This window comes from Cyrtonyx montezumae, unplaced genomic scaffold (assembly GCF_038088225.1).
Source record: "Cyrtonyx montezumae isolate F1298 unplaced genomic scaffold, pur_monq_1.0 scaffold_8, whole genome shotgun sequence".
NCBI lineage: Eukaryota > Metazoa > Chordata > Aves > Galliformes > Odontophoridae > Cyrtonyx > Cyrtonyx montezumae.
The window spans coordinates 18,560,552-18,586,384 of record NW_027072089.1 but is presented as its reverse complement, the minus strand read 5'-3'; the positions used below and the strand labels follow the sequence as shown (position 1 = coordinate 18,586,384).

The 25,833-nt window shown below is 42.1% G+C and overlaps 1 protein-coding gene across 2 annotated transcripts; it reads left to right on the top strand.

The window, feature by feature from the left end:
- The first annotated feature begins 597 nt into the window (after positions 1-597).
- On the top strand, positions 598-24,393 carry FZD6 (frizzled class receptor 6). Of its 2 annotated transcripts, XM_065753672.1 has the most exons (6): positions 972-1,419; positions 16,103-16,299; positions 18,516-19,533; positions 21,417-21,565; positions 22,789-23,217; positions 23,639-24,393. In XM_065753672.1, exons 1-6 carry the CDS (start codon positions 1,240-1,242, stop codon positions 23,793-23,795), a joined length of 2,130 nt encoding a protein of 709 aa, XP_065609744.1. In that variant the 5' UTR covers positions 972-1,239; the 3' UTR covers positions 23,796-24,393. The 2 variants fall into 2 exon arrangements, with proteins under 2 accessions (XP_065609743.1, XP_065609744.1); XM_065753671.1 differs by lacking the exons at positions 21,417-21,565; positions 22,789-23,217; positions 23,639-24,393 and adding an exon at positions 598-670 and having other exon boundaries at positions 1,031-1,419; positions 18,516-19,998.
- The last annotated feature ends 1,440 nt before the right edge of the window (positions 24,394-25,833 follow it).

The following is a 25,833-nucleotide window of genomic DNA, read 5'->3' as shown; positions in this document are numbered from 1 at the left end:
ATGCTGGAGCCAGGTGTTCCTCTTTCTGGGTATTACTGACTTCTCTCCTGTCTGGATGTTACTGTCTTTTCTCCTCATCGCGTTTTTTGGCAGACACCTCCCATAAACTCCTTTTATTTCATTAAATGCAACTGTACTACACTGTCTCATGTCTACCTCTCAGCCGAAGAGTGACTGGGCTGATCGTGGCAGCGTCAGATCCCAGCAGAGTATCCACGGTCAGCCCACCCTGGGCTGAGCACGCTGCTTGGGGACAGATCCCAGCAACGAGCTGACAGGAGAGACGAGTTCGCTTCTGAAATTCTCTAAGTCACGGTTACACAACGTGCTGCACGGGTAAAAAGCCTCGTTAGGAAAACACGACTGCCAGGTATTACAGGGAAGGGATTTTTCACTCCACATTCACGCGAGCGCTTCGCTGCGATTCCCCCGAACTGCGGACGGGCGGACGCACCGACCCAGAGCCGCCCGAGGGGCGGGAAGCGCCGCGCCTCATGGGGGGGGGGGGGGGGGGGGGGGGGGGGGGGGGGGGGGGAGGGAAAGGTGCAGCGCCGCCCCGGCCCCCGCGCCGCCGTTTCAAGTATCGCGTGAGCGGCCCCGACGCCACATCCTGCCGGTGCCGCTGCGGAGCGGCGGCCATCGAGCAAGGACGGGGCCGCGGCCGGACGAGGTGAGCGCGGGGAGCGGCACAGCGCCGAGGCGGCTCGCCCCGGAGAAGCCGCCGAGGGGGGCGGTGGAGGCGCGGCCCGGGCGTGGTCGGGCTGCGGCGCCGTGCGAGCGAGCCCCGGCTGCCGGCCGACCGCCTCCCCGCCCGGCCCCGCGGGCACCGCTTCCCAGGGCGGGGCTGGGAACCGAGCGGCGGCGCTGGGAGCGGCCGGCTCTCCCTCGGGGCAGGTGGACGTCGGGCGGACGCTCTCCTCGGTGGGAGCGGAGCGCGGTGCGGCCCCGGGGAGCTGCCCGGAGCTCCGAGCTCGGCCTTCGGGTTTGTCGCGTCCGTTCGTTGTCCTTTCGTCTCTTCCTGCGCTTACAGGTTGAAGGAAGAAGGGATTTAATGAACTCACGGCCGGTCGAAATGGGGAGACGCCGAAAGCAGCAGCAGGGTGCCTGATCGGCCTTCCTCTCCTGCTCCCTGCCGCCTTTGGAACGAGAAGAGGAAGATGCATGTTCTGAACCTGGTGGGAAGACGGTCCGTGTAACTGCTGGCAGAGGCTATGTGCTGAAGTGGGACGTCCTGGCGACATGGGAGTGCTTGTGTTCTTCGTGCCTTATAGCTTGCTTCTGACTGTAGTGCAAGGGCACAGCTTGTTCACGTGTGAACCAATCACCATTTCTAGATGTTCAAGAATGCCTTACAATATGACTTTTTTCCCAAATATCATGGGACACTATGATCAGGACACTGCTGCTCTCCAGATGGAGGTGAGTTCTTCCTTCCCTACTGTAGGTGTGTAAATCTAACTGTTCTGAAATAAATCCTTTTTTGTCGTAGGGCAATAACTGATAGTAGCAATATCTGTTGTGCTAAGCGACAATGCAGATAAGCTGACTAGATAGCACTTCTTTGCAACACTGCAACACTTTGAACTGCTTGCTTGGCTGTGTAAGAGTGTTTAAGGGAGCTACAGGCGCACACGAACACACGCACACCTCTTGGATTCTGTACTACGCTGGCAGAAGAATGAGTGTAGTGGATCAGTGTGGCCATTCAGAGCTGTTTAACAAAGCTGGTCACGTGTAGCCTGTGTACCTCCTGCAGCAATTCTTGAAGTGCTCTGGGGTTGTAACTTAATTGGCCCACCTGAACTCGGCTGATGCAAAAATAATAATTCTAAGTCACTGTTAGTTCTTCTCTTAGCTTAGTTCTTCTCTTAGTTGGCATCTATGAAGGAGAGGCACCTAACCTTATTCTTAGCCCTGTTCTCATCTATTTTATTTATTTATTTTGCATTCTGCTGTCATCTGACTGAATATAGAAACTCTTGACTTTTCAAACTGAAACTGAGCACTTTCCTACCAGAACTGGCTGTAATGTGGCTCCCTTGAGAGAATGCCACCTCGTGGAAAGGCTTTGCTGATTGCAATAGCTACAGAGGGTGAGAGCTTCTCTGGTTAAGAGGCTTGTAAAACAAGTTTAAAACCTGTTTTAGTAATGCCTTTTGGTGGTAAGAGGAGGGGAAACACCTTAACACAGGTCTTGAAAAGCTCAAAGTCTTGTGCTATGCAGATAGAGAAAAAGTGAGTTTAAAACTAAAGTTTCTAGAGTTTTGTGGGGTTTTTTTCTTTTAAAAAAAGAAGTCTTGTTGAAGGCTACAACTGCTTAGGTCTTATTTGCATATTCATTAATGAGCTTGGAGAAGGAGCTTGGTTCAGTTGCCAAAGCTACTTGTAATACACAGGATTACCATGTTGGCCTTCAGTCTGGAAGGGCAGAGGCTTGCATCCTGTTTGTCAGCCCAGTGTTAGTTGTATGGGAAATTCCAGTATCAAATGCTAGAGTATCTGTATGTGAGCAACTGCATTCAGCTGCAGATGTCAGAAAAATTTGTGTGATTCTAAATTGTAAAGCAGGCTGCAGTCTTGAACTCTGTGCAGTGCCCTCTGCAGTCATAGTTTGTCAGGAATGCTCTTTCTACAGTGTCTGCCATCTTATCTTGTCAGGCGTGTTGGTGGTTCTTGCTTGGCATGTCTTCACTACAGTTGCAGGAGTAGCTTCTGTCAGTATCCACACCTTTCAGTAACACTGTTGTTAGGGCACACAGACCACTTTTTTTTTGTTGTCTGGATGCTTCTGAGCTACCTGAAACCTCTATGTTCTGATCTGCCTTCTTCTATTTGTGATTGGGCAGTGCTGCCTGGCTGGTTGGCCAAACAGAAATGGCTGGGCACTTGCCTATCTGGTAAGGGAGAAGGAAGATTTCCTCACTTGTATCTTTGTGCAGCTTCTGTTGACTGTAGTGCTATCAGTTAAACTGGAGTGAAGCAGTAAGGTCAGTGCAGTTGGTGGTTGGGCCTGGAGAGCAGTGTGTGTTCATGAATTCTGTAGCAGTTTTACATGGGATTCAGTAGTGGCATTGGTATACTTTGTGAGTGATTGATGGCAACAGTGAGCCTTCTCAGGTCTGCAGAGGTGCAGCCTTTCAGGGAAACTGCCGTTGTAACAGAAAAGGAGGAGTTACTGACTTCTGGAATATGCTTTAATTTTGTTTTACAACTGTAAATAAATAATAAGCAGCTGGTCGGGAGGTGAGGAGACTCTTAAGAACTTGAATTTTTCTGTGGTTGGTAGTCCAAACTTGATTTGTACCAAGGAAAGAATTTTAATCGTATGTTGGTTAAAACATCTTTCTTTTGATCCTCAATAGGAATGCTTAGAGGCTTTGGTTTTGAATTCCATCTCTTATTCCCCTCCCTGCAACTTGTTCTCAAGGCTGGGCACGGTCTTACAATGTAAACAATGGGTTTTGAGACTGACTCTTGCTTTAATTCCCTTACTTTATCTTAGTTGACTTTGAGCAATTTTCTTAGTCAAGCAGTCCCAGGTCATATGGTGGAGATTTCTTCGAGAAGTCTTAAGTATTTTGTGCAGGAAGTGGCTTGATACTAATCCTATTTTCTGTTGTTCTGTGCTCTGGAAATATACTTCCATTATTTATTCAGAGTGTTTACTCCCAGAAAGAGCAAATAATAGTCAGTAAAGGGGATGACACTCATCTGAGTGTGAAGTTACCTGCTCAAAGCTTTGCACTTCTCTCGTCTGTCATACTTCAGAGGCTCAACAGGTGTGCTCTCCTGTGGGGAGTCCTTTATAGTAGGAAGAGCTGTGACTTCCAGCTGCTGGAGCACAAAAACTTCTGGAGAGCTCTTCTTTCTGGAAAGATGTTAAATGAATGTTTTTAGGGCTGGTGTCTTCCCAGTCCTCCTGCGGGAGAGGATGTTGTGGAGATTGTCTCAGCTGGTGGTTTCCTTTCTGGAAATCAGTTGGATTGCCATATAGTCAGTCAGTTCATGGTGCTATATTTCTGCTTCATGTATCAGCTCTTCATGTTGATAGATATATAAATCACAACAGTGAACTATTTAAAGCAACATCTGTTATGCATGTTCTGGTTAATGGTGGCAATCTACACCATTCTTATTCTCTGCAATAGGCAATTTCTAATTTCCAGTTATCTCCATCTTTGTTGAGATTTCTGTCTTTGTGGACTGAATTTAAGATCTTCAAGGTTTTTCTTTGTTTGGATTAGTTTTGTTTATGCAACAAACGAGCATTTTTTGAATGACCTGCCGTAGGCCTTAATGATGTGAAGCTTTTTGTGTGCTATCTAAACACCTGCACGTCAGTGAAATCTAATTATTTGCAGATACTTGCTGTATTTGTGTCTCAGAGCAACTTAACAATGACACTGCTCACGTTCTCACTAGCTCAGATTGAGAGACTGAAGATGAGGAGTTTTTCTTCTGAGGAAAACGGGTGAGTGTTGCTGTAATGAAGCACAGGCTTTCTCCTGTTCTTCCATAGTTGGAACTCCCCCTCGTGGTGCTCCTCAAAAGCAAGTCACTTCACATTTAAATGTAATTACTTCAGCTATCCTGGAGTTAGTTGTCAACGCAAAGCATTGTTCCATCAGAACAGAGCACGTAACTCTGGAATTATTTCTTCTGCTCAGAGCTCTCCATCTCTTGTGATAGAACACATATTTGTGGTGAGTTCAATTGAGCTGATTGCAGCAGTAGCAGAAACTGAGAAGTAGGGTCAGTCAATCTACCAAAATTGTCTTGGAGTGGATTAAAAAGTACTTTCAAAAGCTTGATACCAAAATTCTGTGGCTTTCTACTTCCATGAACTCAATGAGTTTCATTTTCTTTTATGTGATCTCTTAACTTGTCACTACTAAGTGTAAATTTGCAGTTAATTCAATATGAAGATGGGGGGGGGGGGAACCTGGAAACATCTAGCAAGCTTAAATAGTATGTGTATTCTGATTTATGTATCATTCACACACTGGGAGGAGGAATAAGATCAAGTTTCCAACCTTGTGTAGGTTGGGAGTGTTGGAGAAGTGCTGTTCAGTGTGGAATGCTGTTATTGGGATGTTTTGCAAAATGGTTCAAGTGTGAATTTACTGGGACCTGTACAGACAGGCACCCTGCCTCTCTCCCTCTCTCTGTACAAGCACAGCTTGGTATAGGATGCAAACCATTAATGCTTTATGACTAGAAGCCAAAACCTCTTAAACTGTTGGTAGCTCAGCTTCAATTAAGAAAGCAGTGGATGTTCTATATGTGCCTGGAGTTGCTGATTGTTCCTCACACTGCATAAGAATCTAAGCTGGAGAAAAAATGTAAAGGTATAAAGAAGCATAAGGAGCTTTTGCTTATAACATCTCTGCTGCTTCATTACCACATATCCCTGGTGGTGACTGCCAGGGAAGGCTTTAAAAAGAAAACAAACAAACCAAAAAGGTAGTGAATGTTGCATGCTGTGCATCATATGTTTAGTACATTGTTAACTTTTTCAGCTCATTGAAACAAAATATTTAGGTGGTAAAATAAGTGCTGCTTGTTAGATCAGAGTTCTCAAATGATGAAATTTTTCTGATAGACACTTCAGGTAGATCAAAGGGAATACAAAGTATGACTTCTGTTCTGGGTGAGTACTGTAGAAGTAGAAAGTAGCAGCTGGACAGGAATAACTCAGAGCATCTCAGTGTTACTGGCTACTAGATCCTAACATGAGTTACACTGAGTGGCACGGATTTGTATAACACTCAAATTCAGTGAGTGCCCTTTGGTGCTCTTTTGCACTTGCTCTTTGGTGTTTCAAAAAAGGTGTCATTAGTTCTTACAGTAGTGAGAACTTCAGCAGTATGTTCCCATACCACCTCTACTAATTCCTCAGGATGCACTGAATTACAGCCACTACAAAAGTATTTGTTACCTGTAATACTAAAGCCTGTCATCAGGTGTGATATGCTTGTGATCCATTGTCCAAAACCAGCAAGTCTAACATATAACCTTATTATGGCAGCTTTAGGCACATCAGTTACCTGATAGATCTAATGTTTTGTCTGAATAGCGTTCCCTATCTAATTGATAATGTGAATAATACTGCCTTGCTTGGAAGTCTGAAAGGATGCTGCTTAAAGTGTAGTGGGGTCCAAAGTAGTTTGCACTTGAGGAATGGAGACCCTGTGTAAAGTGTGGTTCTTTGAGATGATGCTAAATGTTCCCAGAACTTTGCCTTTACTTGTGTTTCAAAGCTGTCTGTAATAGCACACAGCTTGTTGTTACAGGAACAGATCACCAGGTGAAGTACTTAGCATGCTTTCTTTCTGCTGTGTGAGATTGAGGGACTTAACTCTGGACTCAGCACAGTCCTTCCATGCATGAGGTTAGAAACTGGCCTAAGGAGGGCCATCATCTGGGTCTCTCTCAATAGCCAATGTTTCTTGCAATGCTGTGGTGTTCTGTTGATCTCCTGCAGATTCTTGTTCTTTCCACAGATGTTGACACATAACTATGAGCTTGGTGGTCTCTGGATTTCATTGAACATCCTGCTTCTTCAATCCCTTTTCCATGCTCACATGCTGAGGTCACTGGCTAAGACGAGGCCTTGTAGGTATAGGGTAATGGGCTCAATCCCATGGCTGCAGCCAGCTCCAGGAGGATATCTGTGAATGAACAGACTGATGCAAGCCTCCCTAATCATCACACTCTCTTTTTGAAGAGACCATTGTGGTTTTTAGGTGCCTTCCTGCGACTGGGAGATGCTGTTTGTCTGCTGTGCTGCAGGGGTTGTGAGGCTGTGCAGAGCCTGTACCTTTGCTGCATGCAGGGTGGAAAAGGAATCTGATTTTCCAGTTATGGAATGGTTGTGATGTTCAGGATGACATGTGGGTGTAGGATGTTATGTATCCCTTCACTGATAATGACCACAAGAAACACATGTCTAGGAAAGAAGTGCATGGGATTGGGGATGTGGTCAGAAGCTGCTGCTATTTAGTGTGGCAATGTGATGATTAAATATGACTTCTCAGTGTGAGTGTCTGCACTCTGCATTTTCTCTCTCCCTCTGCTTGACTATTGATTCGCCAAGCCTTTGAAGCAAGCTGGTGACTTTGTCTCCCCTGCTGTTGGCCTTTTTGGACCTTTTCTGTGTATTGTACACAGCTGTAGTTGCCTCAACCATAGCAGATAATGACTTGCCAGAGCAGAAGATTGAGCAAGTGGATGTCTGCCCTCTTCTCCTGAACTACATAGTAGAGATAAGTGGAGACTTGCTTGCTTTCTGCTTAGCTATTAGAAGAAGAGAGGTTGTGTAGGGGAGCATGAGGGCTGTGTAAGCTGTCGCTGTGATGAAACGAAAGCATTAGAAAGATTCAGAGGTGCAGGGGGCAGGCCTGGTACTCAGTCTGCAGGACAGAAAGGCTGACCTCTTCCCAAGGATATTTGTAATCATTTTTTTTTTGTCTAGACCAAATTCTGTCAGAGAGTAACCACATCCTTTTAAGACTGTCCCAGTCTGTATTCACACACAGGTCTACACAACCAGATTGCTTCAGTGCCAAAACATCTTGCCACTTTACTGTTCACAAAATGCTTAGTGACCAAGCTCTCCACATGCTCATCCTGCGCGCAGAAATTGAAAGCAGCTGTTCAAAGAGAGCCTGAAGCCACTGGGTATCATGATTGCCTAGCAATGTTCTGTGACCAAGACTCCATGTCCCATCTCCTTACTGCTTTATACATCATGTTTGCAAGGGAAGATCTTTACAGAAATTGCCATCCATGTCATGTGTCTAAAAACTTACCATTCTTTACCACTTTGGCAACAGGATGGCTCCAACAGGGTGGTTTTGGACCTTCCACAGCCCTTGGTGGACTGTTTGCCCTGTTGGTTTGCCAGACCTCCCCCAGTGCCACCGCAGCTGCTGAGATGATGTCACAGGGTGTGAGCTGCCTGCAGCAGCTGAGGAAAGAGATGCCTGGGCAAGGGGATAAAAGGAAGAGGTACCATTGCAGATGCCCCTTGTATAGAGGAGGTTGCATCCACCTCCTTGTCAGAAGCAGCTGTGACAGTGGAAGCACAAATGTATGTCCTTCCTTTGAAGTTAGAGAATAAAAACAGTGTGTGTGAAGTGTTGCTTTTTTCTCAAAACATTTTACATATTAAAAAAAAAAAGCTAATTGCTTTTTTTCCCTGTGATGTTTTTTTTCCTGACCTGCTCTTTTGAAGTAATTGCTGCATGTTATGTTTTCAAAATACAGTGAAGATTATTACAGAAATGAATTTGGAGTGGAAGGCTTGGTTTTTTATTATGTGCTTGCATGGCCTTCCCAGAAGCAGTGATTTGATAGAAAATTACTCTTATCACCATTTACAGGCGGTGGTGAATGCCAAGTCTATAAAAAGTTTATGACATGGTCAGAACTTCCCAAACACAAACAAACCAAGGCAGCTGCCTAGTTTTCTATTGTTCTTCTCAACTCCGTTTGTGGCTCAGACTTCAGGTCATTGTTTCTAATGTTGTGTCTGATTTGTGTTGACCAATTCTGTAAGTCTTCATTCAAAGGATCCTCCTGCCTGTTGGCCTGTGTGTAAGACAGAAGTGACTCGTGCAGATTTTCAGGACACTGACTAAGCCAATCTTTTTGAAGTTGAGTAAAGCATTTGGTTCAGCACTGTGTGGGAATCATTAAAAGTACTAATCCCTGTAAACTTTCCCTAATCCATTTGCTTAGTTGTGGTGTAACAGATGACCTAAGTCTGGTGTGCACAAGTCAGATGACTGGACTGAGTTGTTAAATTTCAAGCCCATCAAGTTGCATTTATCTTCCTCACTACCTGCAGTTCTTCCTGTCCTCTGTTTTTAGTATTTCCAGTAGGTCATAGGCTGAGGCACTGGCCCATGAGACAGGCTTTGTCTCATTTCTATGCCACATGGGCAAGAAATCAAACTGTGATTACTTGCAATTTTGTTGGATTTGGGATACTGAGGGTTACAATTTATCATTCCCTGTTAGCATGTGAATTATCCTTGTAAGCCAGATTTTCCAAATCATACATAGTGTCTTTGCTCCTCACCTAATCAACAGAATGGCAAGCCCAGATGTGCTTGGAGTGGAAAACTTGATACACTCCAACAGAGTTAGCTCCCTGCAGAGAGCTCTCTGGTCTAATAGGCTTTGAGCCCTGGGAAATTAGCACACCTGCAGTTCTGCTGTACTTTCAGCAGTTCCTAGCTCCAGCAGGGCTCTGCAGAGACAGCCAGCTCCCACTGGGTGCAAAAACAGCTTAGATCAGTTGGGGTTTTAGTTGCTGAGGTTCAGTGTCCGCGCAGTTATGTCATATAACTGTTCCTGGGAGGACTTGGAGCTAGCTGGTCTTCTGCAGAACTGGGCAAGATGCCTTTGCATCTGCACAACTGTCTGCCTTGTAATTATGATGATCCCATGGTGATGAGAGGCATTGAATGAATTAGCATGGTTTGGGTTTAGAAAAAGGGAAGTAACTATTTTGCAGGAGGAGAGGGCTGGCTGAGCCTTCTGCACTAAGTGATGTGACAGGTAGAGCTGTAACTTTAGGCTGTAATTCTCTGGCACAGGATAGTATCTTGCTTTTTTTCCAATAGCCCCTCTATCATTGGTTTTAAAATACTGAAGAATCCTGCTGTGCCAAGTATTCACCTTCTCTTTAGTGAGTGTGGGCAGCCTCTTTCTTTCTTTTTTTTTTCTTTTTCACTGCTTAAACGTATATTTTATAGACTGGTAAAGGAGCAGAGCATGGATCCGTGAGCGCTCTAAAGCAGTTTTCATTCAATAAACTACTCAGAGCTCGGAGTTAGCTGCCTGGTTTGGAGAGCTGTGCAATCTGATGCCTGCTCCTCTTTAGCATCTTCTTCTAGTTGAGAGATTCACCGTTGCCTGAATTCCATGACTGTCATTCTTGGGTGTGTCTCTGTGGGCGCCACATAGGAAATCTATTTGGGTGGACTTTGAAGTGTTTGAGACAATTCCAGGCAGACCACAGAAAGTGCTTTTCATTGGTCTGCTGCAAACATGAATTTGGTCTGACTTCTGGAACCAGAGCAGTGACTTCTGCTGGAGCTCCTTCCACGTGAGCTTTATCTTCTACTAGGCTGCCTGCTATCTAGCTGTTTTACTGGTAGCCTTCTAAACAGTGTCCTATAAAAAGTAACCAATCCATTTACTCCTACAGCACATGGCAAATACATTAAGGAGTTCAGATTGTTCGGAGATTTTTTTGGTGACCAGAGCCCAGATGTAAGGAGGGGCTCACGTGTTTAATATGGACTTCAGATGTTTGAGGACTTCTGGTATGCTTTCCCTCAGTAAACTTGTGCTTGTCTCGTGCACACTATACAGCATACATGGAGAGATAAAACTGTATATAATTGAAAGCTTTGTGTAAACAGTTCAGCTATGCTCAGGAAATCTTTCATGTTTGTTTTGGATGTAAATAGCAGAGGCTATGATAGCTACAATTTATGTCAAGCTGTAATTGGGGTTAGAACCACAAGGTACAGTGAATTTAGCTGTTCTGGTAACTGTTAAAACTTCTTTTTCATAGGATCTTAGTGAGATGTAACAACTGTTCTTATTGTATATAATCTTTGTTACTGTTTGTATATAGGAGCCTGTGTATTTTTTATCTTGTACTCAGCAACACTTCAAGAGAAAAGATTAAATTAAATTGTTTTACTACAGAAAATTTGGTAGTTGCTGGTTAAAGAAAAACGATCCAGGGACCCAAACCTTCTTGAGGTCAGCAGAAATCAGACTTTGCTTCGTGTGCCGACTGCTCAGCAGCTCCCACGCCTGTACGGCTGTGGGGGAAGCAGGCTGCCATTAGCAGTTCAAGCCTCACCCGCTGCAGATTAAGCTGTTCCCATTCTTTGTTCAGTCCTTGAAGTGACTTCTCACCTTTGAAAGTCCAAATGCATGCATTCCATTTGCCATTCAGCTGAAGGACAAAGATGAAAGCTCATATCTCCGTAAATTTATTTATTTATTTACTGCAGGAGAACATTGGTCTGCTTGTTTGGTTGCTGTGATTTTCCTTTTATTTTATTTTATTTTTTTTATTTTTTCCCTCAGCTGCTTGAGCCTCCAGTTTGTCCTTGGTTAGGCAACTTTAAAGAGTTTTTCTTCTAAGCAGCTGGGATAACCTTTCTCTTCTGACAAAAAATTTCGTTTTTGTATTTGCAGCAATGTAATTTACTTTAAAAACCTGTAAAACCTTTTCTAAACATGACTTGTTCACCTTAATTCTGTTTCACAAGCTGCAGAAAGTAATGCTTTAAAAGCAGCTTATTAGAAGTGGAATGTATGCTTTCAGCAATGGTTTTACCTCTGCCGAATCAATGCACGTTAATGATGCTCGGGGGAGACCTGATAGTGGCCTTTTGGTATCTAAAGGAGGCTGGAAGAAGGAAGAGGACAGGCTCTTCAGCAGGGTCTGTTGTGATAGAACAAAGGAAAACGGTTTCAAACTAAAAGAAGAGAGATTTAGATTGGATGTAATGAAAAATATTTTTATGATAAGGGTGGTGAAACACTGGAACAGATTTCCCAGAATGGTCTTGGATGTATGTCCCTGAAGATGTCAAGGTCAGGCAGGATGGGGCTCTGAGCACCTGATCTAGCTGTAGTGGCCCTGCTCATTGCAGGGGAGCTGGACTTGGATGGTCTTTAAAGGTCTTCTCATTCCAATGGTTCTATGATTACTCTGTGCATATTGAATGTACTCATATATAAAATATTATATTCCTATTATTGAATTTTAGTCCTGAAAACCCTTTTGTCTTGGAGTTCTCCAGTTCCATTGACAAGGTTACCAAATGAAGATCATGACTGATGTTTGCTGCTGACATCAGTAGCCAGTTATTATCCAGAGCTCAGGTATTGATATGGAATACATCCCCCCTCCACACACACACTAAATCAGTAGCAGATTAGTTCACACCACCTTCACTGGTGGTTTAAAGAAGGGTGGTTGATGTTGCAGTGATTTTTCATGAGCTGTACCTGCATTTCAGGTTTTGCAGCTCTACTGTTGAAGTAGCTACTTCTAGCAGGCACATAACACCAATGTGCTGACATTTCTACTGCCTTTGCTTCCTGCAAAACATTTGAGTCCTCACAAACTTAAATGTCTATAACTTGCCATGGTTGAATCACCAATTGAGCATTCAATAGGAAGAACCTCGTCCCTTCTGGTCTTTGCTTTGAACCTACTGCAACTTGAAAATTTTGTCCTTCATTTAGTTTCGTGTGTTGGTACATTTATCAATCATCATTTTATTGTGCACAAACCAGAAATCAGATTCTTGACAGCTGATTCACTGTGTAGCCATGAGCAATTGTATAAGTACAGTGACTTGTATGTCTCAGAGTATGATGTTATTCTTGCTTGCAACTCCATCCAGAACAACTCTATTGAAAGAGCAAGGTTGATTAAATCAACCATGCTGTATATGTTTTGCTCCTCTTAACTGGAACAGATGATCAGTGTAGAAGTGGCTAAGGACACCAGAAATTGTTAGTGTAGCTCTGTGAGTATGGAGAGTAATTGCTGCATGCTCTTAAAGGGCTGCTGCATTTTTATACACAGTGATTGATGGTGGGCATGCTGCTGACATACCACACAAGGAAATATGTAAGATACGTTGAGTTATGGCTTTGAGGCTGTGACTTGTCTGTAATGGCACTTTCTGGACAGTAGTAATGTTTGAATCTTGTGCTGTAAATTATTAAACACAGTGAACTCTATGTGATCTGCAGAACACAAGCATAGTGCCATGGATAACAGTGTATATCTTTAGTATAGACAGGAATTTGGAATACCTAGTATAGTATGGTTATAAAAGATCAGATGTAATCCCCATGTTTGATTCCACAACTGGCATATGCAATTATCTAAGTAGCAAGGGTTGTACTGTTGTTTTGGGCCACAGAGCTCATCCCAAGCCATGGAACAGGCACTATTGCTTAACACAGAGACAACTAGGGTACTGAATTTTCCAGGAAGATAAGAGTTTCTATTTCAGGACTTAGATTGGCTTGCTGAGGCTTCATTGTTGGTTTTCAAACAGCTCACTTCCACTGTGTTTTGGCACTGCTGCTGACAGATGTGCAGGTTTTCATCTGTCCTTTGTGTGACACAGCAGTTGTTGCTATTGGCTAGTGCTTTGCTTTCCTGAAAGAGCCCGTGCCTGTGCCAGCTGTGTGTCCCGATCCTCCTGGAGGAGAGAGGAGGACTGTGATTTAATTCTCACTGTCTTTGTGTGGCTGTGGGTTGAATCTCAGACATGGATGCTTAACGCATCAACACAAGCACATGTGCAAGTTACCCAACAAACCACTTGTTGGGGTTTGGAGGTTGGAGTTTGGGTTGCCCATGACTCAGATAACACGGCCTTGAAGCAAGCAATTCTTTAAGGGAGCTCGTGGTCTTGATTTGACCCTTTCCATGTACATGCTGTCCAGCAGGAGGTTTTGATGAGTTCTTCCTTTCATGGTCTGGGAAATGCAGACCTATTATTTTCTATAATGCAACATTTCCAAATTGACTGGCTGGACACAAAGCCAGCATTCAAAGATATGTAATTGAAAACAGAGTTCCCAGGCAGCTTTCTACCTCTTTTGCTGTTCCTGAATGATAAAAGAAGGCAGTTTGTGAAAATCTGTATTTTACACATCTTATTTTGCTTGTGCTTGGGGCAAAGGTGGTGGGGTTTTGTGTGTGTGTGTGCATGTTTTACATTATGTAGAGGAATCTTTGTTTGGAGGAACTTTTTGCTGATAAAATCTGTTGGAGTTCTTTAGATTCAGTACATCTTTGGAAAGGAGGTGGTGGTTCAGCCAGTGTATTGTATTTCCTTTTTCAAAAAGGCTCTGATGTGATCGTATGTGAAGGCTGTTCAAGAAACCTGCCAGGGACTAAAGTTAAAATAAAAAAGTTAAAAATGAAAAGTTAAAATAAACAAAATGCTGTATATTTTTGGCAGTGCCTGGTTAAATTACACAGTAGAACTTATTGCTGTAGTGTCTTATAAAGGGTATATCATAAGTGGTTTGGAAAAAGGGGTTAGATCCTTTCTAGGAGGAAAGAGAATCTGTCAGTGTCTTTTAATCACAGTTGTGGTGCTATAACCTGCAGCTCATTGAATACTGGGCCATTGCTTGCTGGAAACATGGAGGAACATTGGCTTGTCCAGTGGTGCACCCGTTGCTGTTAGGCGTTGGCAGTAGCTTGATAACAACAGGCTTGGTGGAATCCCTGCTGTGTGTTCACAACATCAGGCTTTCCTCTCATCACATTTCTGGGTATCAAAATATAAATATTTTTTTCATCTTGTTAAAAATATTGTAAGAACTGCTGCTTATATCAAGCCAGGTCCTTGGATTTCAGCTCCAAGTACCTGCATTTTGGCAGCTTTGTAGTTGTCTGACAAGACAGTTCTGCTTTTAAACAAAAGCAGTTCTTTAAACCACAGTAGCCAAAGACAACATTCTGTAGTAGAACTGTAGCAATCAATTTTTCACTTCCTCTATCTGCCTGTCATGTACAGCATCATTGACTGTGTTGTAATTGCTGTGGAAATGGCCGTGCAAAGGAAAAGTAATTAATGTAGATTTAACTCCTGACTGGAATTTTTCATCTGAAGCAGTGTAGCATTTAGGATGTGATCCAACTTAGGACCACTTTTTTCACAAAGTGTTTTAATTTTATTCTTACCCTGCTTTATTTGACCCTGCTATCCCCACCACCCGTTCCAATGTTTGTTACCAAGTTATCCCTCTTGAAGGGGGACATCTATTATTATTTGTTTTTTCTCTTTTAACTGCAAGCTCAGTAGTAGGAGTTGCTTGGTGCATGCCTGTGTATCTTTATTGGGATACTTAAAAACTGGCAACTCTGCTGCCATCTGTCGTGCAGCAGCAATGGGTAACAGAATATTGGTGGGAAGGTTCAACCTCCACAGCCATAGCACCAACCCCAGGATCTGTAGTGGGCTGACACAATGAAATAGGAGGTGTTGCTTTTAGTGCTACTCTTGCACTTTGCTTTTCTGTAACGAGCTGGATCAGGAGTGTTTGCCTGGTGTCAAAAGGCCGAGCAGACAGCATGTAGCAGAGAAGGATAGCAGTGGGTATGGCCTCCTACTGAGTACAAGGGTGCTTCTGCTGCTGGTATGTCCCTGCTTGCTTCCTTGAATGTGCTGGCCTTTCAACAACACAGCAGTTGGACAAGTGACCAACTGAAAACCAACCAAGTTTACACACACAGTACTATTTTGCTTCAAATCATTTACCTAGCAATAAAGATAGGAAAGTATAAGGAAAGGGTTTGTTTTTTGTTCATTTTGCTTCCTTAAAGCATATCTGACCAAGGAATGGATTGAATGAACAGAGGATGGCGAAGTTGTGTTGCAGTATGTTTTGTTTTGTGAACTCTACTTGAAGCAATCATCAGTAATTCACTATCTAGCATTCAGTGACGCAGGTAGAAAAACTCTCTGTCATGTTGAGATTTTGAAATGCATTTTAAAAAATGAGCAATGATGATATTTTGATCACATGAATTGGAAAACAAACAAAAAACAAAACAAACAAACAAACAAAAAAAGCAACACAATAAAACACTGAACATCTGTAGCCCGAGGGGAAATGAACACAGCACACCACTGACTGTAAATGTCATTCCAATGGGAACCACAAGGATAGTCGTACCTTTAAATATCTCGGGGCAATTATTTAGAAGCTAATTAGGGCCATAGGAACTTAGGCCTTGATTACTTTCAGTTTTCTAATGCTCATAAGAAAAATCTGATTTCAGTAGTTGCAGATGAGCTAAGATTCCAGAGTGGGAACTGGACTGAAAGCTATTGCAGCCAAGGTGTCTGGTTCCTCAGCACTCACAACCACCAGATTTGACAATCCTGCAACTGCTGAATGGTATTCTCCAGTTTTGCAAATATCCAGAGGGACAAGCATGAGCCCTAGCAATGAGAATTGGTATTACTGACTTGAATTATCTCTTTGAAATGACTAACCAAAGCCTTTTTCTTTCCCAAAGCCTTTTCTTACTCTTATGAATCTTCACTGTTCACCAGACGTCCATACATTTCTGTGCAAGGCCTTTGTTCCTGCCTGCCTGGAGCAAGTTCATGTGATTCACCCCTGTCGTAACCTCTGTGAGAAAGTGTATTCTGACTGCAAACAACTGATGGACACTTTTGGAATCACGTGGCCTGAAGAGCTGGAATGTAACAGGTGTGGCACTTCTTCACGTGATAAGCGATGGAGGCAACCATTCTCAGATGTACTGTAGTTGACCCAGACTGAGTTGAAGATTGGAGACAGTGTTAAAAATCAGCTTTCTGTAGCTTCCACTTCACTGCAGCACACTTCACTATTAAAATGATCGCTTGTATTTCACATTAGGGACTTTTAATTTCAGTTGCAATGAAAGCAGTTTGTTTTTTCCTAACGTTCAGATTCCTACAAATAGATTTGCTGTAAGCTTCTTTTGAAGTTTAAAACATCAAGTGCTATGGCATGAATTTCACTGGGCTTTCTGACGTCTGTAGTAGGCAGAGTAAAAACACATCATAAATTGCTCATAAAACCTTGAAATATTTTATATTCTATATTTGAGTGCCCATGTAGCATTAAACAGTAGAAGCCTTCCATTAGTCCTAACTGCTTATGTATGCAAAGGCCTCACTTTAAATGATTACAGGTTTTTTTCTCACAGTTGTTCAGGTCTGTGTTCCGGAGACAAGGCAGCTTATCCTACATTAAGATTCTGACCTTCACTTGGAGGTAGATACCTATAAATGTGTAAGGCCAGATATTCTTTAAGAGAAGTACAGGAAAGGAGCAGGGAGTGGAAACTTAAATTGTGTTTCTAGCCCCTGTGCAGTTAGTAATCCATGCTGGTGCTGAGGCAGAGCTGGGACAGTAGTCCTCTGACATGATCCTTGATAGATGTCAATATTGGAATGAATATGTTAGATGGCATTAACTCAATTTCCATTTTTTTCTGCAGGACAAAAAAGGATAGCTGTGGGATTTAAGACTGAGAAGGCATCAACTTTTTCTCATCTAGTGTGAGCTTTTGTGTAACGATATTGCCACTCAGTTTAGAAAATGCCTTCCAGAATATTTTTGGAAAAGTGAGGAAAATTTCAAATAACGCTTCAAATTCCATGTTTTTGCAGTGTTCATTACAGCTGTAAATTATTATATTACTGCTACTGTTTACTGAAAATGTTCTTACTTTGTTCATGTGAGAAGTGCTGTCTGCCCAACAGGCAATACAAAGAAGTCCATGTAGTAGTGTGGGATGTTCTGCAAAACAAAACTACAGAGATACTGCTGCTGGGGCCTGTGGAAGAGCAGCTAGCATGAGGATGGGCCTCAAATTCAACTGCAGTTCTGAGATTCACACTCTTCTATTCTGACAGACACAGATAATACTCCTAAGACACGTGTGAATAAAGGTTTTGCTGTTCTGATGCATAGTGGTCTTACCCAGGTTTATTGAAACAGCCTGCTACAAAATCAGTTTTCTCAGTTATTAGCCTGGCTTTGTTTGGACAGAGTGGTAATGCAGAGGAAAAAATAAGAATGTTTATTTTTAGCTCGATGTGAGCTTCCAAATTAAAGTGGAAGAAAAATATTTTTACATTTAAGGACAGTACACAATAGCATTAAACGAAGAATGTTTTGAGTTAACAATCTCAATTCAGAAGCTGGAATGCAAAACTTGTTATTTTTAAATACATACATTTGGAATGTAAATGAACATTAATCCCTTTTTGAGTAAATGCTTACCTGAGTTGTAATGAAGCAATCTTGTTTGAAGATCTGGCCCACACCGCTAATCCCGTATTAAATGTTTAAAAAGAAGTTCATATTTTCCCAGTTAAACCTGTAAGCAGTTGAGTGCTGGGCCATTTCTAAAAGAACATGATGAGCTAGGATAAAATTGCTGAAGCAGATAGCTTTCAACAGAAGTATTGTTGTAGCACCAAATTGTCACCATCATGCGGCAGTCATCAGTTAATTGAAGTTACTATGATCCTTCCTTCTTTGTTCCTTGATGGAAAGCTTGTGTTTTGACTGAGCATTACTATGTCTCTCCAACAGTCTATCGTTATCCAGATAAAATCTACTATAAATATTCTCAGTGCACACGTGTAAAATTTTGATGTGGGTTATGGCTACTAACGAACAATTGCAATTTGAGTAAATTGTGCCATAAGCAGTCAAACAACAACAGTTAGCAGCTGTGTTTGAGCCTCCTAAACTGACAATATACTGTGTGTGGCTTTTGGTCTGTTTTTTAAAGTGCCAGTTGATATTCACGTGAAGGATATTTTGCATAAAACTTAACAGTACTTAGAATCAGGTTTTTCCTGCTAGTAAGAAATAACTGTCGTTGATAATGAGGGGTATTAATGTTTTTGTTGCTTTTTTTCTAGACTTGTCAATTGTGATGAGACTGCTGCTGCCACTGCTCCTGTGACCACCAACGCACACGGAACTCAGAAGACCCCAGGGCAGACACGAAGGGATTATGGATTCTGGTGTCCACGACACCTACACACTTCCAATGGACAAGGCTACAAATTTCTGGGCATTGATCAGTGTGCACCACCGTGTCCCAATATGTACTTCAAAAGTTATGAATTGGATGTCGCAAAGAGCTTCATCGGAATAGTTTCAATCTTTTGTCTCTGTGCTACGCTTTTCACATTCCTTACTTTCCTGATTGATGTTAAGAGGTTTAGGTACCCAGAGAGGCCGATCATATATTACTCTGTCTGTTACAGCATAGTGTCTCTAATGTACTTTATTGGATTTCTTCTTGGGAATAGAACTGCCTGTAACAAGGCAGACGATAAGCTAGAAATTGGGGAAACAGTTGTTCTTGGCTCCCAAAACAAAGCCTGCACAGTCCTCTTCATGGTTTTGTACTTCTTCACTATGGCAGGAACAATATGGTGGGTGATTCTGACGATCACGTGGTTCCTGGCAGCAGGAAGAAAGTGGAGCTGTGAAGCTATTGCACAGAAGGCCATGTGGTTCCATGCGGTTGCATGGGGGATACCCGGTTTTCTGACCATTATGCTTCTTGCAATGAACAAAGTGGAAGGGGACAATATCAGTGGAGTTTGTTTTGTGGGTCTCTATGATGTGGATGCCTCTCTGTACTTCGTGCTTTTGCCGTTGTGCCTTTGTGTTTTTTTCGGTCTCTCTCTTCTTTTAGCTGGTATTATCTCTTTAAATCACGTGCGGCAAGTCATACAGCACGATGGCAGAAACCAAGAGAAGCTAAAGAAATTTATGATCAGAATTGGAGTTTTTAGTGGTTTATACTTGGTGCCACTTGTGGCACTTCTTGGGTGTTACGTCTATGAACTGGTGAACCGGAAGATCTGGGAAACAACCTGGGTGTTTGACCACTGTGACCAGTACCATATTCCTTGTCCCTATCAGGCAAGTAATGGTTTGCTTTGTAAATAATATTGCAGAGTTAATTAGCAAAATCCCTTATGCATCACTGTATTTTGCAGTGTAGCCTAGCAAATGATTTCCTCATTAAGCAGTCAGCTCCAAAAGATGTAGTGATAAGTTGCTTCTTAAGTCAAAGTTGGTAGTATCATACTTCTGCTTTGAAACTTCTGACTGAGCAAATGGATTGCACTCAGCAAGCGAGTTCCAACCCACCACTCTGAAGGGAATGTTTCCACTTCATTTCACAGGTAAAGCTGGGGGATTGTTTTTCACCATGTCTGCTCCTAAGAGCAGTTACTCAGTGTTTGGATGTCTGGCTCAGTATTTCAGAACCCAAGGTGAATTTTCATCAATTTATATAGAGGTGGAAAAAGGAGTCTCTAAAATTGAGTCTAAATTGGATTTTAGATGTACCTTGCTACCATACATCTAAAATAATTTCTTTTTTTTTTCTTTAAAGTGCAGAACTATAAAACACTTGAAATTACACATTTCCAATGTATTTCTTCATGATAGCTGTCAGATGCAGGCTGATATTCTGTAACACAAGAGAAACTTACAAAAATAACACTTTAAATTGCAGAGATGATCACTACTGACTCTTAAAAAGAAAATTTATTTGGAAAAGCTTTTAAAGTCAAGCTGTCCTACATTCAGTATCCTCAGTGGATTAAATCTTTTGTAGAGATACAGAACTCTCTGCAACTGAAAGTAATTTGTGGTTTGTCTTTCTATTTAAGAACAAATAGGAAGTAGAAACCATCACTAGGAAGCTGCAAGTTTCTCATGTTATCTTTCATTGCTTCGTATGCACCATCTGTGTCATTACTGCAGTAAGCTGTCATCAAAGAGGAATATAAGCACAGGCATTGTGGAATGGATAAGGTGTGATCCTTCAACATTCTCAAACATCCTCTGACATGTTCTTAACAAGTGCACTTTAGCAAGTCCTGGATCATGCTCAGTATCTGCTTAGCTCACCATAAACAAAGCTGAAAATAAAGCCAGTATTCATTTTATGAAAAACAACTGAAAAAAAAACAAAACACAGAAAATGTTTTGTAGTGCTTAGATATAACAGTTTATCATAATAAGGCATAAAGAATGTGTATTCTGAGTCTGGAATTAAGCTACTGGAATGAGTAAATGGCAACAGGGAGCGTTGTACAATAACAGACCCCAATAAGATGTAATTACTGGGATCAGTCTGTATAACAAACAGCATGTGCTAACTGCAGAATAACATAGAGAGGTGTGCTTGGCTGTGCCTTCCTGAAGACCTCTTTACGTTGATCAGAACAGAACCAAATAAAAACAGACTTTAGTGTAAGTAGTATATGTTACATGGCTGCCACAAATGCTAACTTTTGTTTGGCACATAAACCAGGAAACACACATTCAAAAGATAGATCACAGGGCCTCTGTAACAGACTAGCTTTGCAAATGGGTGGTTGAATCTGGCAATAACCAGAAAGCAGCTTTGTGACTCCCTGTGGCTCTGAGGATGCTGTCTCATGTGATCACCCAGATCCTCCACTAACTGTTTCTTTTAAAGGTGAAAGGGTGAATCTAATATGTACAAACCATCCCTGAAGAACATGGGTACAAGTGTTATTGCCCTTCAAATTTAAAAGAAAAAGATTTCCTTCTAACTGATCTCCCCTGCATTCAGCTGTAGAGTGTGAGCAGACACGACCAGGTCTGACTTGACTGTACATGTCTCTGTGTGTCTGCAGTACGTGCCTCAACAAAGACAGCAGCCATGAAGAGGAAGCATGTCTCTAACACAGTTTATTTTTCTGCATTTAAAAAATGAACCAACAAGTATGTTGTCATCTTTGTATTGATTAAACTTTCTCTTCCAGGCAAAGGCGCTAGCAAGACCAGAAATATTTCTGTTTCTGATGAAATATTTGCTGACGTTAATTGTTGGCATATCTCCAGTGTTCTGGGTGGGAAGTAAAAAGACCTGTTCGGAATGGGCCAATTTCTTCAACAGAAACCGCAAAAGAGAGTAAGAGCAATTTTAATTGCTGCTTTTTAAAACGTGTACTTTAAAATATGTTGGATTTCAGACGTGGTCTTAAGTGTAGCTCAGGCAGCCCAGATGTTGTCCTTGAACCCTTTCTTTTTTTGGAGTCTGTATGTGGGCATCAGCTGAAAGTTCTGCTGAAGTCTGTGGAAGCTTTACAGACACAGTGTCTCTTTGAGTGCATTCTCAGAAGACAGAAAATATTTTCCTTTGATCTGCTGTCTGCATAGAGAGTGTGTGTTTCTGTGGTAATGCATCTCTGGTTTCCAGTCCAGTCAGGAATGACAACTTTGGCCATTTAGATCCTTCCTTGCACTTCAGCTCCTTCATTTGGCACAGTACTTCGCTATGTTTACTATCTTGCAATAATAACATCCTCTGCTGTTCTTGTCAGCTAGGCTTCCTTGTTTGAAAGTTAATTTTCATTGTGCCATCCTTAGGCCTTATTGTATTAAAGTGTTGTTCTTTATTTTTATTCTGAGGCAGAATAATTCAGGTTTGTTACTTAATTATAGTGAATATATATCTCTGACTTTAAAGAGGTTACAAATGTCATCTCTATTTCTTGTAGCTATCATTTTTCCTTTTTACTCCTCGATTAGCTTTTTTAGATTATCTGTATTGCTCCTGTGCTATGAAGTATTTTAGGATCTCTTTATTTCTTTGAATTTCCCAAGCCAGCAGTCCTTAAGCTCCTTTTATTTTGCATCTGCATTCCAGGATGGTGAGCTTATAGCTTCCTTTCCCTCTCCTCGCTTTCCATTTCCTGTATAAATTTTCTTGCATTTCAGATTAACTGCTTTCAGCTACAAGAACTTTAAAGTAATGAAGTCAGTTTTATAATGGCCACCATTTTTTCACTTGAACAAAGTTTACGTTACATAGATTAATTTCATAATACAGCTGCTTATGAACTAATCCTGCTTTCCTCTCTTAGATGGCTAACCTGCTGAAGGCATTGGACCTACTTGCAGAAGTAAGAAATGTAGAAATCAGTTTTCTTTAATTGTTCCACGGACATAATTGCTTAAAAGCCATTGCAGTCAGATTTTTCTCCTCTTTTTTCATACAGCTGTTTTTCTCATGTTCATTAACATCCAGCTCAGATTACACCATCGATTGGTTGCTGTTCCTTCACATTTTGGTGTGCCAATTATGTTTCAGGTTATCCATTTATTCAGTTCTTTGCTTGTGCTTTCTTTCAGTCCAATCAGTGAGAGTCGGAGAGTACTGCAAGAGTCATGTGAATTTTTCTTGAGGCACAATTCCAAAGTTAAACATAAGAAGAAGCACTACAAATCGAGTTCCCACAGATTGAAAGTAATTTCAAAGTCGATGGGAACTAGCACAGGTGGCACAACAAATCATGGCACTTCTGCAGTAGCAATCACCAATCACGATTACCTGAGCCAAGAAACTGTTGCAGAAATTAAAACCTCTCCGGAGACATCTGAGAAAGAGATGGAGGCGGATGGGACATCAGCCCAAAAAGTTGAGGAAGGTGAAAGCAGTGGAAATCAAATGTTAAGTAGTTGTAAACTGACCGTGGATCAGGTGGAAAAAAGAAACAAAGCAGATAGCACGTGTGATATGAGTAGCTTGTCTGAGAGCCTGAAGAGAATTGGTGAAGGCAGGTGAGATTCCTTAACTCCCTTATTCTATTTACCACATATATTACCACTACTTCTACTTCCCTATGGAGAACCAACGTGCAGTTAACTCTGAGTAGCTGTTAAGTACTGTAATTGTTGCAAACTTTGTGTATCTTTAGCGGGTGGGCTATTTTATTGGGCTTTTCTGGATTCTTTTCCCTTTTGCATGTCAAGTGCTGGAGCTTGTAGGATATTCTTGTGCTGTTGACCCTTGAAAATGGGTTGCATTTTTAGCAAAGTCGGGGAGGGGGAAGCTTGAAGTAGCCTATAGAACTGCTTTGTGTTCTCTTTATAGGAAAACAGCTTTAGATATTTAGCATTTATTGCTAAAAGCTGTATGTATTTTTTTCCAGCCTAATGCACTGTGCATAAAATTGATGGTTTTATTTCTGATCTCTGACAGGGTAACTCCCAAGAACGATTTTATTGAATCTCCTCCGTTGGAAAGCAGCAGTTCCCACATAGCTGACATTTCCCAGTCAGGCTCCATATCGCTCCTGGTCTACTCAGCTGCAGATGGCAGGAAGGAGTTGGATTCAGGAAACAGTTCAAACCCTTGAAAGACTGATATTTTTTTTTATATAAACTCTTTCCATATATGAAACTGATGCGGATTTTGTTACACTGAAAATAACAGATACTCTGTGCCTTATTAAAAATCAGACACATCTTGTTTTGCACTTATACAAATGTATGTTTTGTACTGGGGACAACTGGCAATAACGTGCTGTATTTATACCCACCCAGGAATAATGGAAATGGAAGTTCAGTGGCAAACGGCTGGATTGCTGAGCAGGAATTGAAGAAGGAGACGAGAGAAATATTATTCCCAATGTAAAGAACACTTTTAAATGAATTGCATTGAAATAATGCATAGAAAGCACTGTTACTTACTGAGAGGTCCAGCTGCAGCTCTGATACCTTACAGGTTTTTTACTTTTGCCTTTCTTACTACCTATTAAGCAGCATTATCACTTTGAGAGATGCATAAAGTTACTCTCTAAACTGTGTCACGATGTGTCGGTTATAGCACTGTTTTATGGTAGTTTTTACACTGAGTCTGGAACCAAAATGATTTATTTTGTACATAGAAATGAGTTATGTAAATAACGACGAGGCCTACGTTTGGAGCTTCTGTTTTGTATGCGCTGTACAGATGGCGTGCTTCCCTCAGGTGCTACTGAAGGCAGCAGTTTTGTGACCACTGGGCAGTGGTATTTAGCTGTGAGCCAAGCAGATGCAAAAAGTACACCATACCCTGCACGTGCAAGGCTGGCCAGGCAGCCATGTGCTGCTGCAGGACAGGGCCTGAGGTGCAGCACTGCCCCAGCAAAGCGCTGCTTTGCGCAGGGCGTGGTGCACGGCACCGGGACAGAATCTGAGGGAGACGTCTGTTGGGTTTGGGTGGCTTTGTTTTGTTGGTGTTGTGCTTCCCTTCTGTTCCTATGCAAGTCACTTGGATTCTTGAAAAATTCTGCAGGGAAATACTTTGCAGAAAATAAAGTTATGTTAATACGCAAGTTTGTTTAGCAATGCCCTTATTTAAAACAAGATCTCAATGCTGTTTCTACAGTCTCAGTTTTCTGTGCACTACAGCAATATACTTAACTGAAAAAGGCCTTAGAACTCCTCAAGCCTCTCCTAGTGCAGTGCAGCACAAGAGCAGGTCCTGCTGATGTGGGTGAGTTCAGTTCTTCAGCTCTTAAGAATCCCAGCTCCGGTGAACCAAAAGCTCAGTGCATTTGTGCGAACGTTCAGCACCTTCACTTGGTTGCCAGCAGAACTGCTCTTACATTGGTGTCCTGGTTTTGCTGCTATGCTGAGCAGTGATATTCTGGTTGGTGCAGTGCTTGAGGTGATGCTTCGGACCGAGGAGCAAAATTGCACAGCACGAGAGTCAAACACTGAATGATAAACCAAAGTTACTTGTTTTAGTGGTAATGCTTTACCCATAGATTGTATTCACCTTTATCCTGTTGTGTGCAATCTAGCATTTGTAATTTATTGCCTGCAGTTGGATGTGCTGCTCCTTTTGTCGCTTCCTGTTAACGATATCTAACATTCTTACTGCTGAGAAGGAAGGTGAGAAACACCTGAACAGAAATGCACACTGAGTACTCTTCCTTCCATTCTGTTTGTAAACAGGTGACTTCACACATGTGCTGAGTGCTTTGGTTATTGCTGTCTTTGTTAGTAATAAAGCATTGTGTAGTAAATGCCTGAGTTGATATCTCTGCGTGTTTTAACCTTGAAACTGCTATGTGGTAGCTAGAAGTTCAGGCAGCTGTTGGAGTGCCTCCAGAAGTGATGGTGGGTGGGAAATTGAAAGAGCAGAGGTGCAGAGATGAGTCAGGATGTAGAAGGCTGCCTGACAGTGATGGGCTATGAAGAAACTCACAAACACTGTTTACCTGGCAAATAACCCATGCACCTTCTGTTTTCATGGTATCACAGCCAAGCAGTCAAAGCTGAAAACAGGTAATTCATATGAAAGGCTCCTTCTTAAACAGCAAGAGTAATTGCTGCAACATCTCCACTGTTGCATCAAGACTGGCTATCTCCTGAATGATGCACAGTGGCTCCAAGCAGCATAGTTTC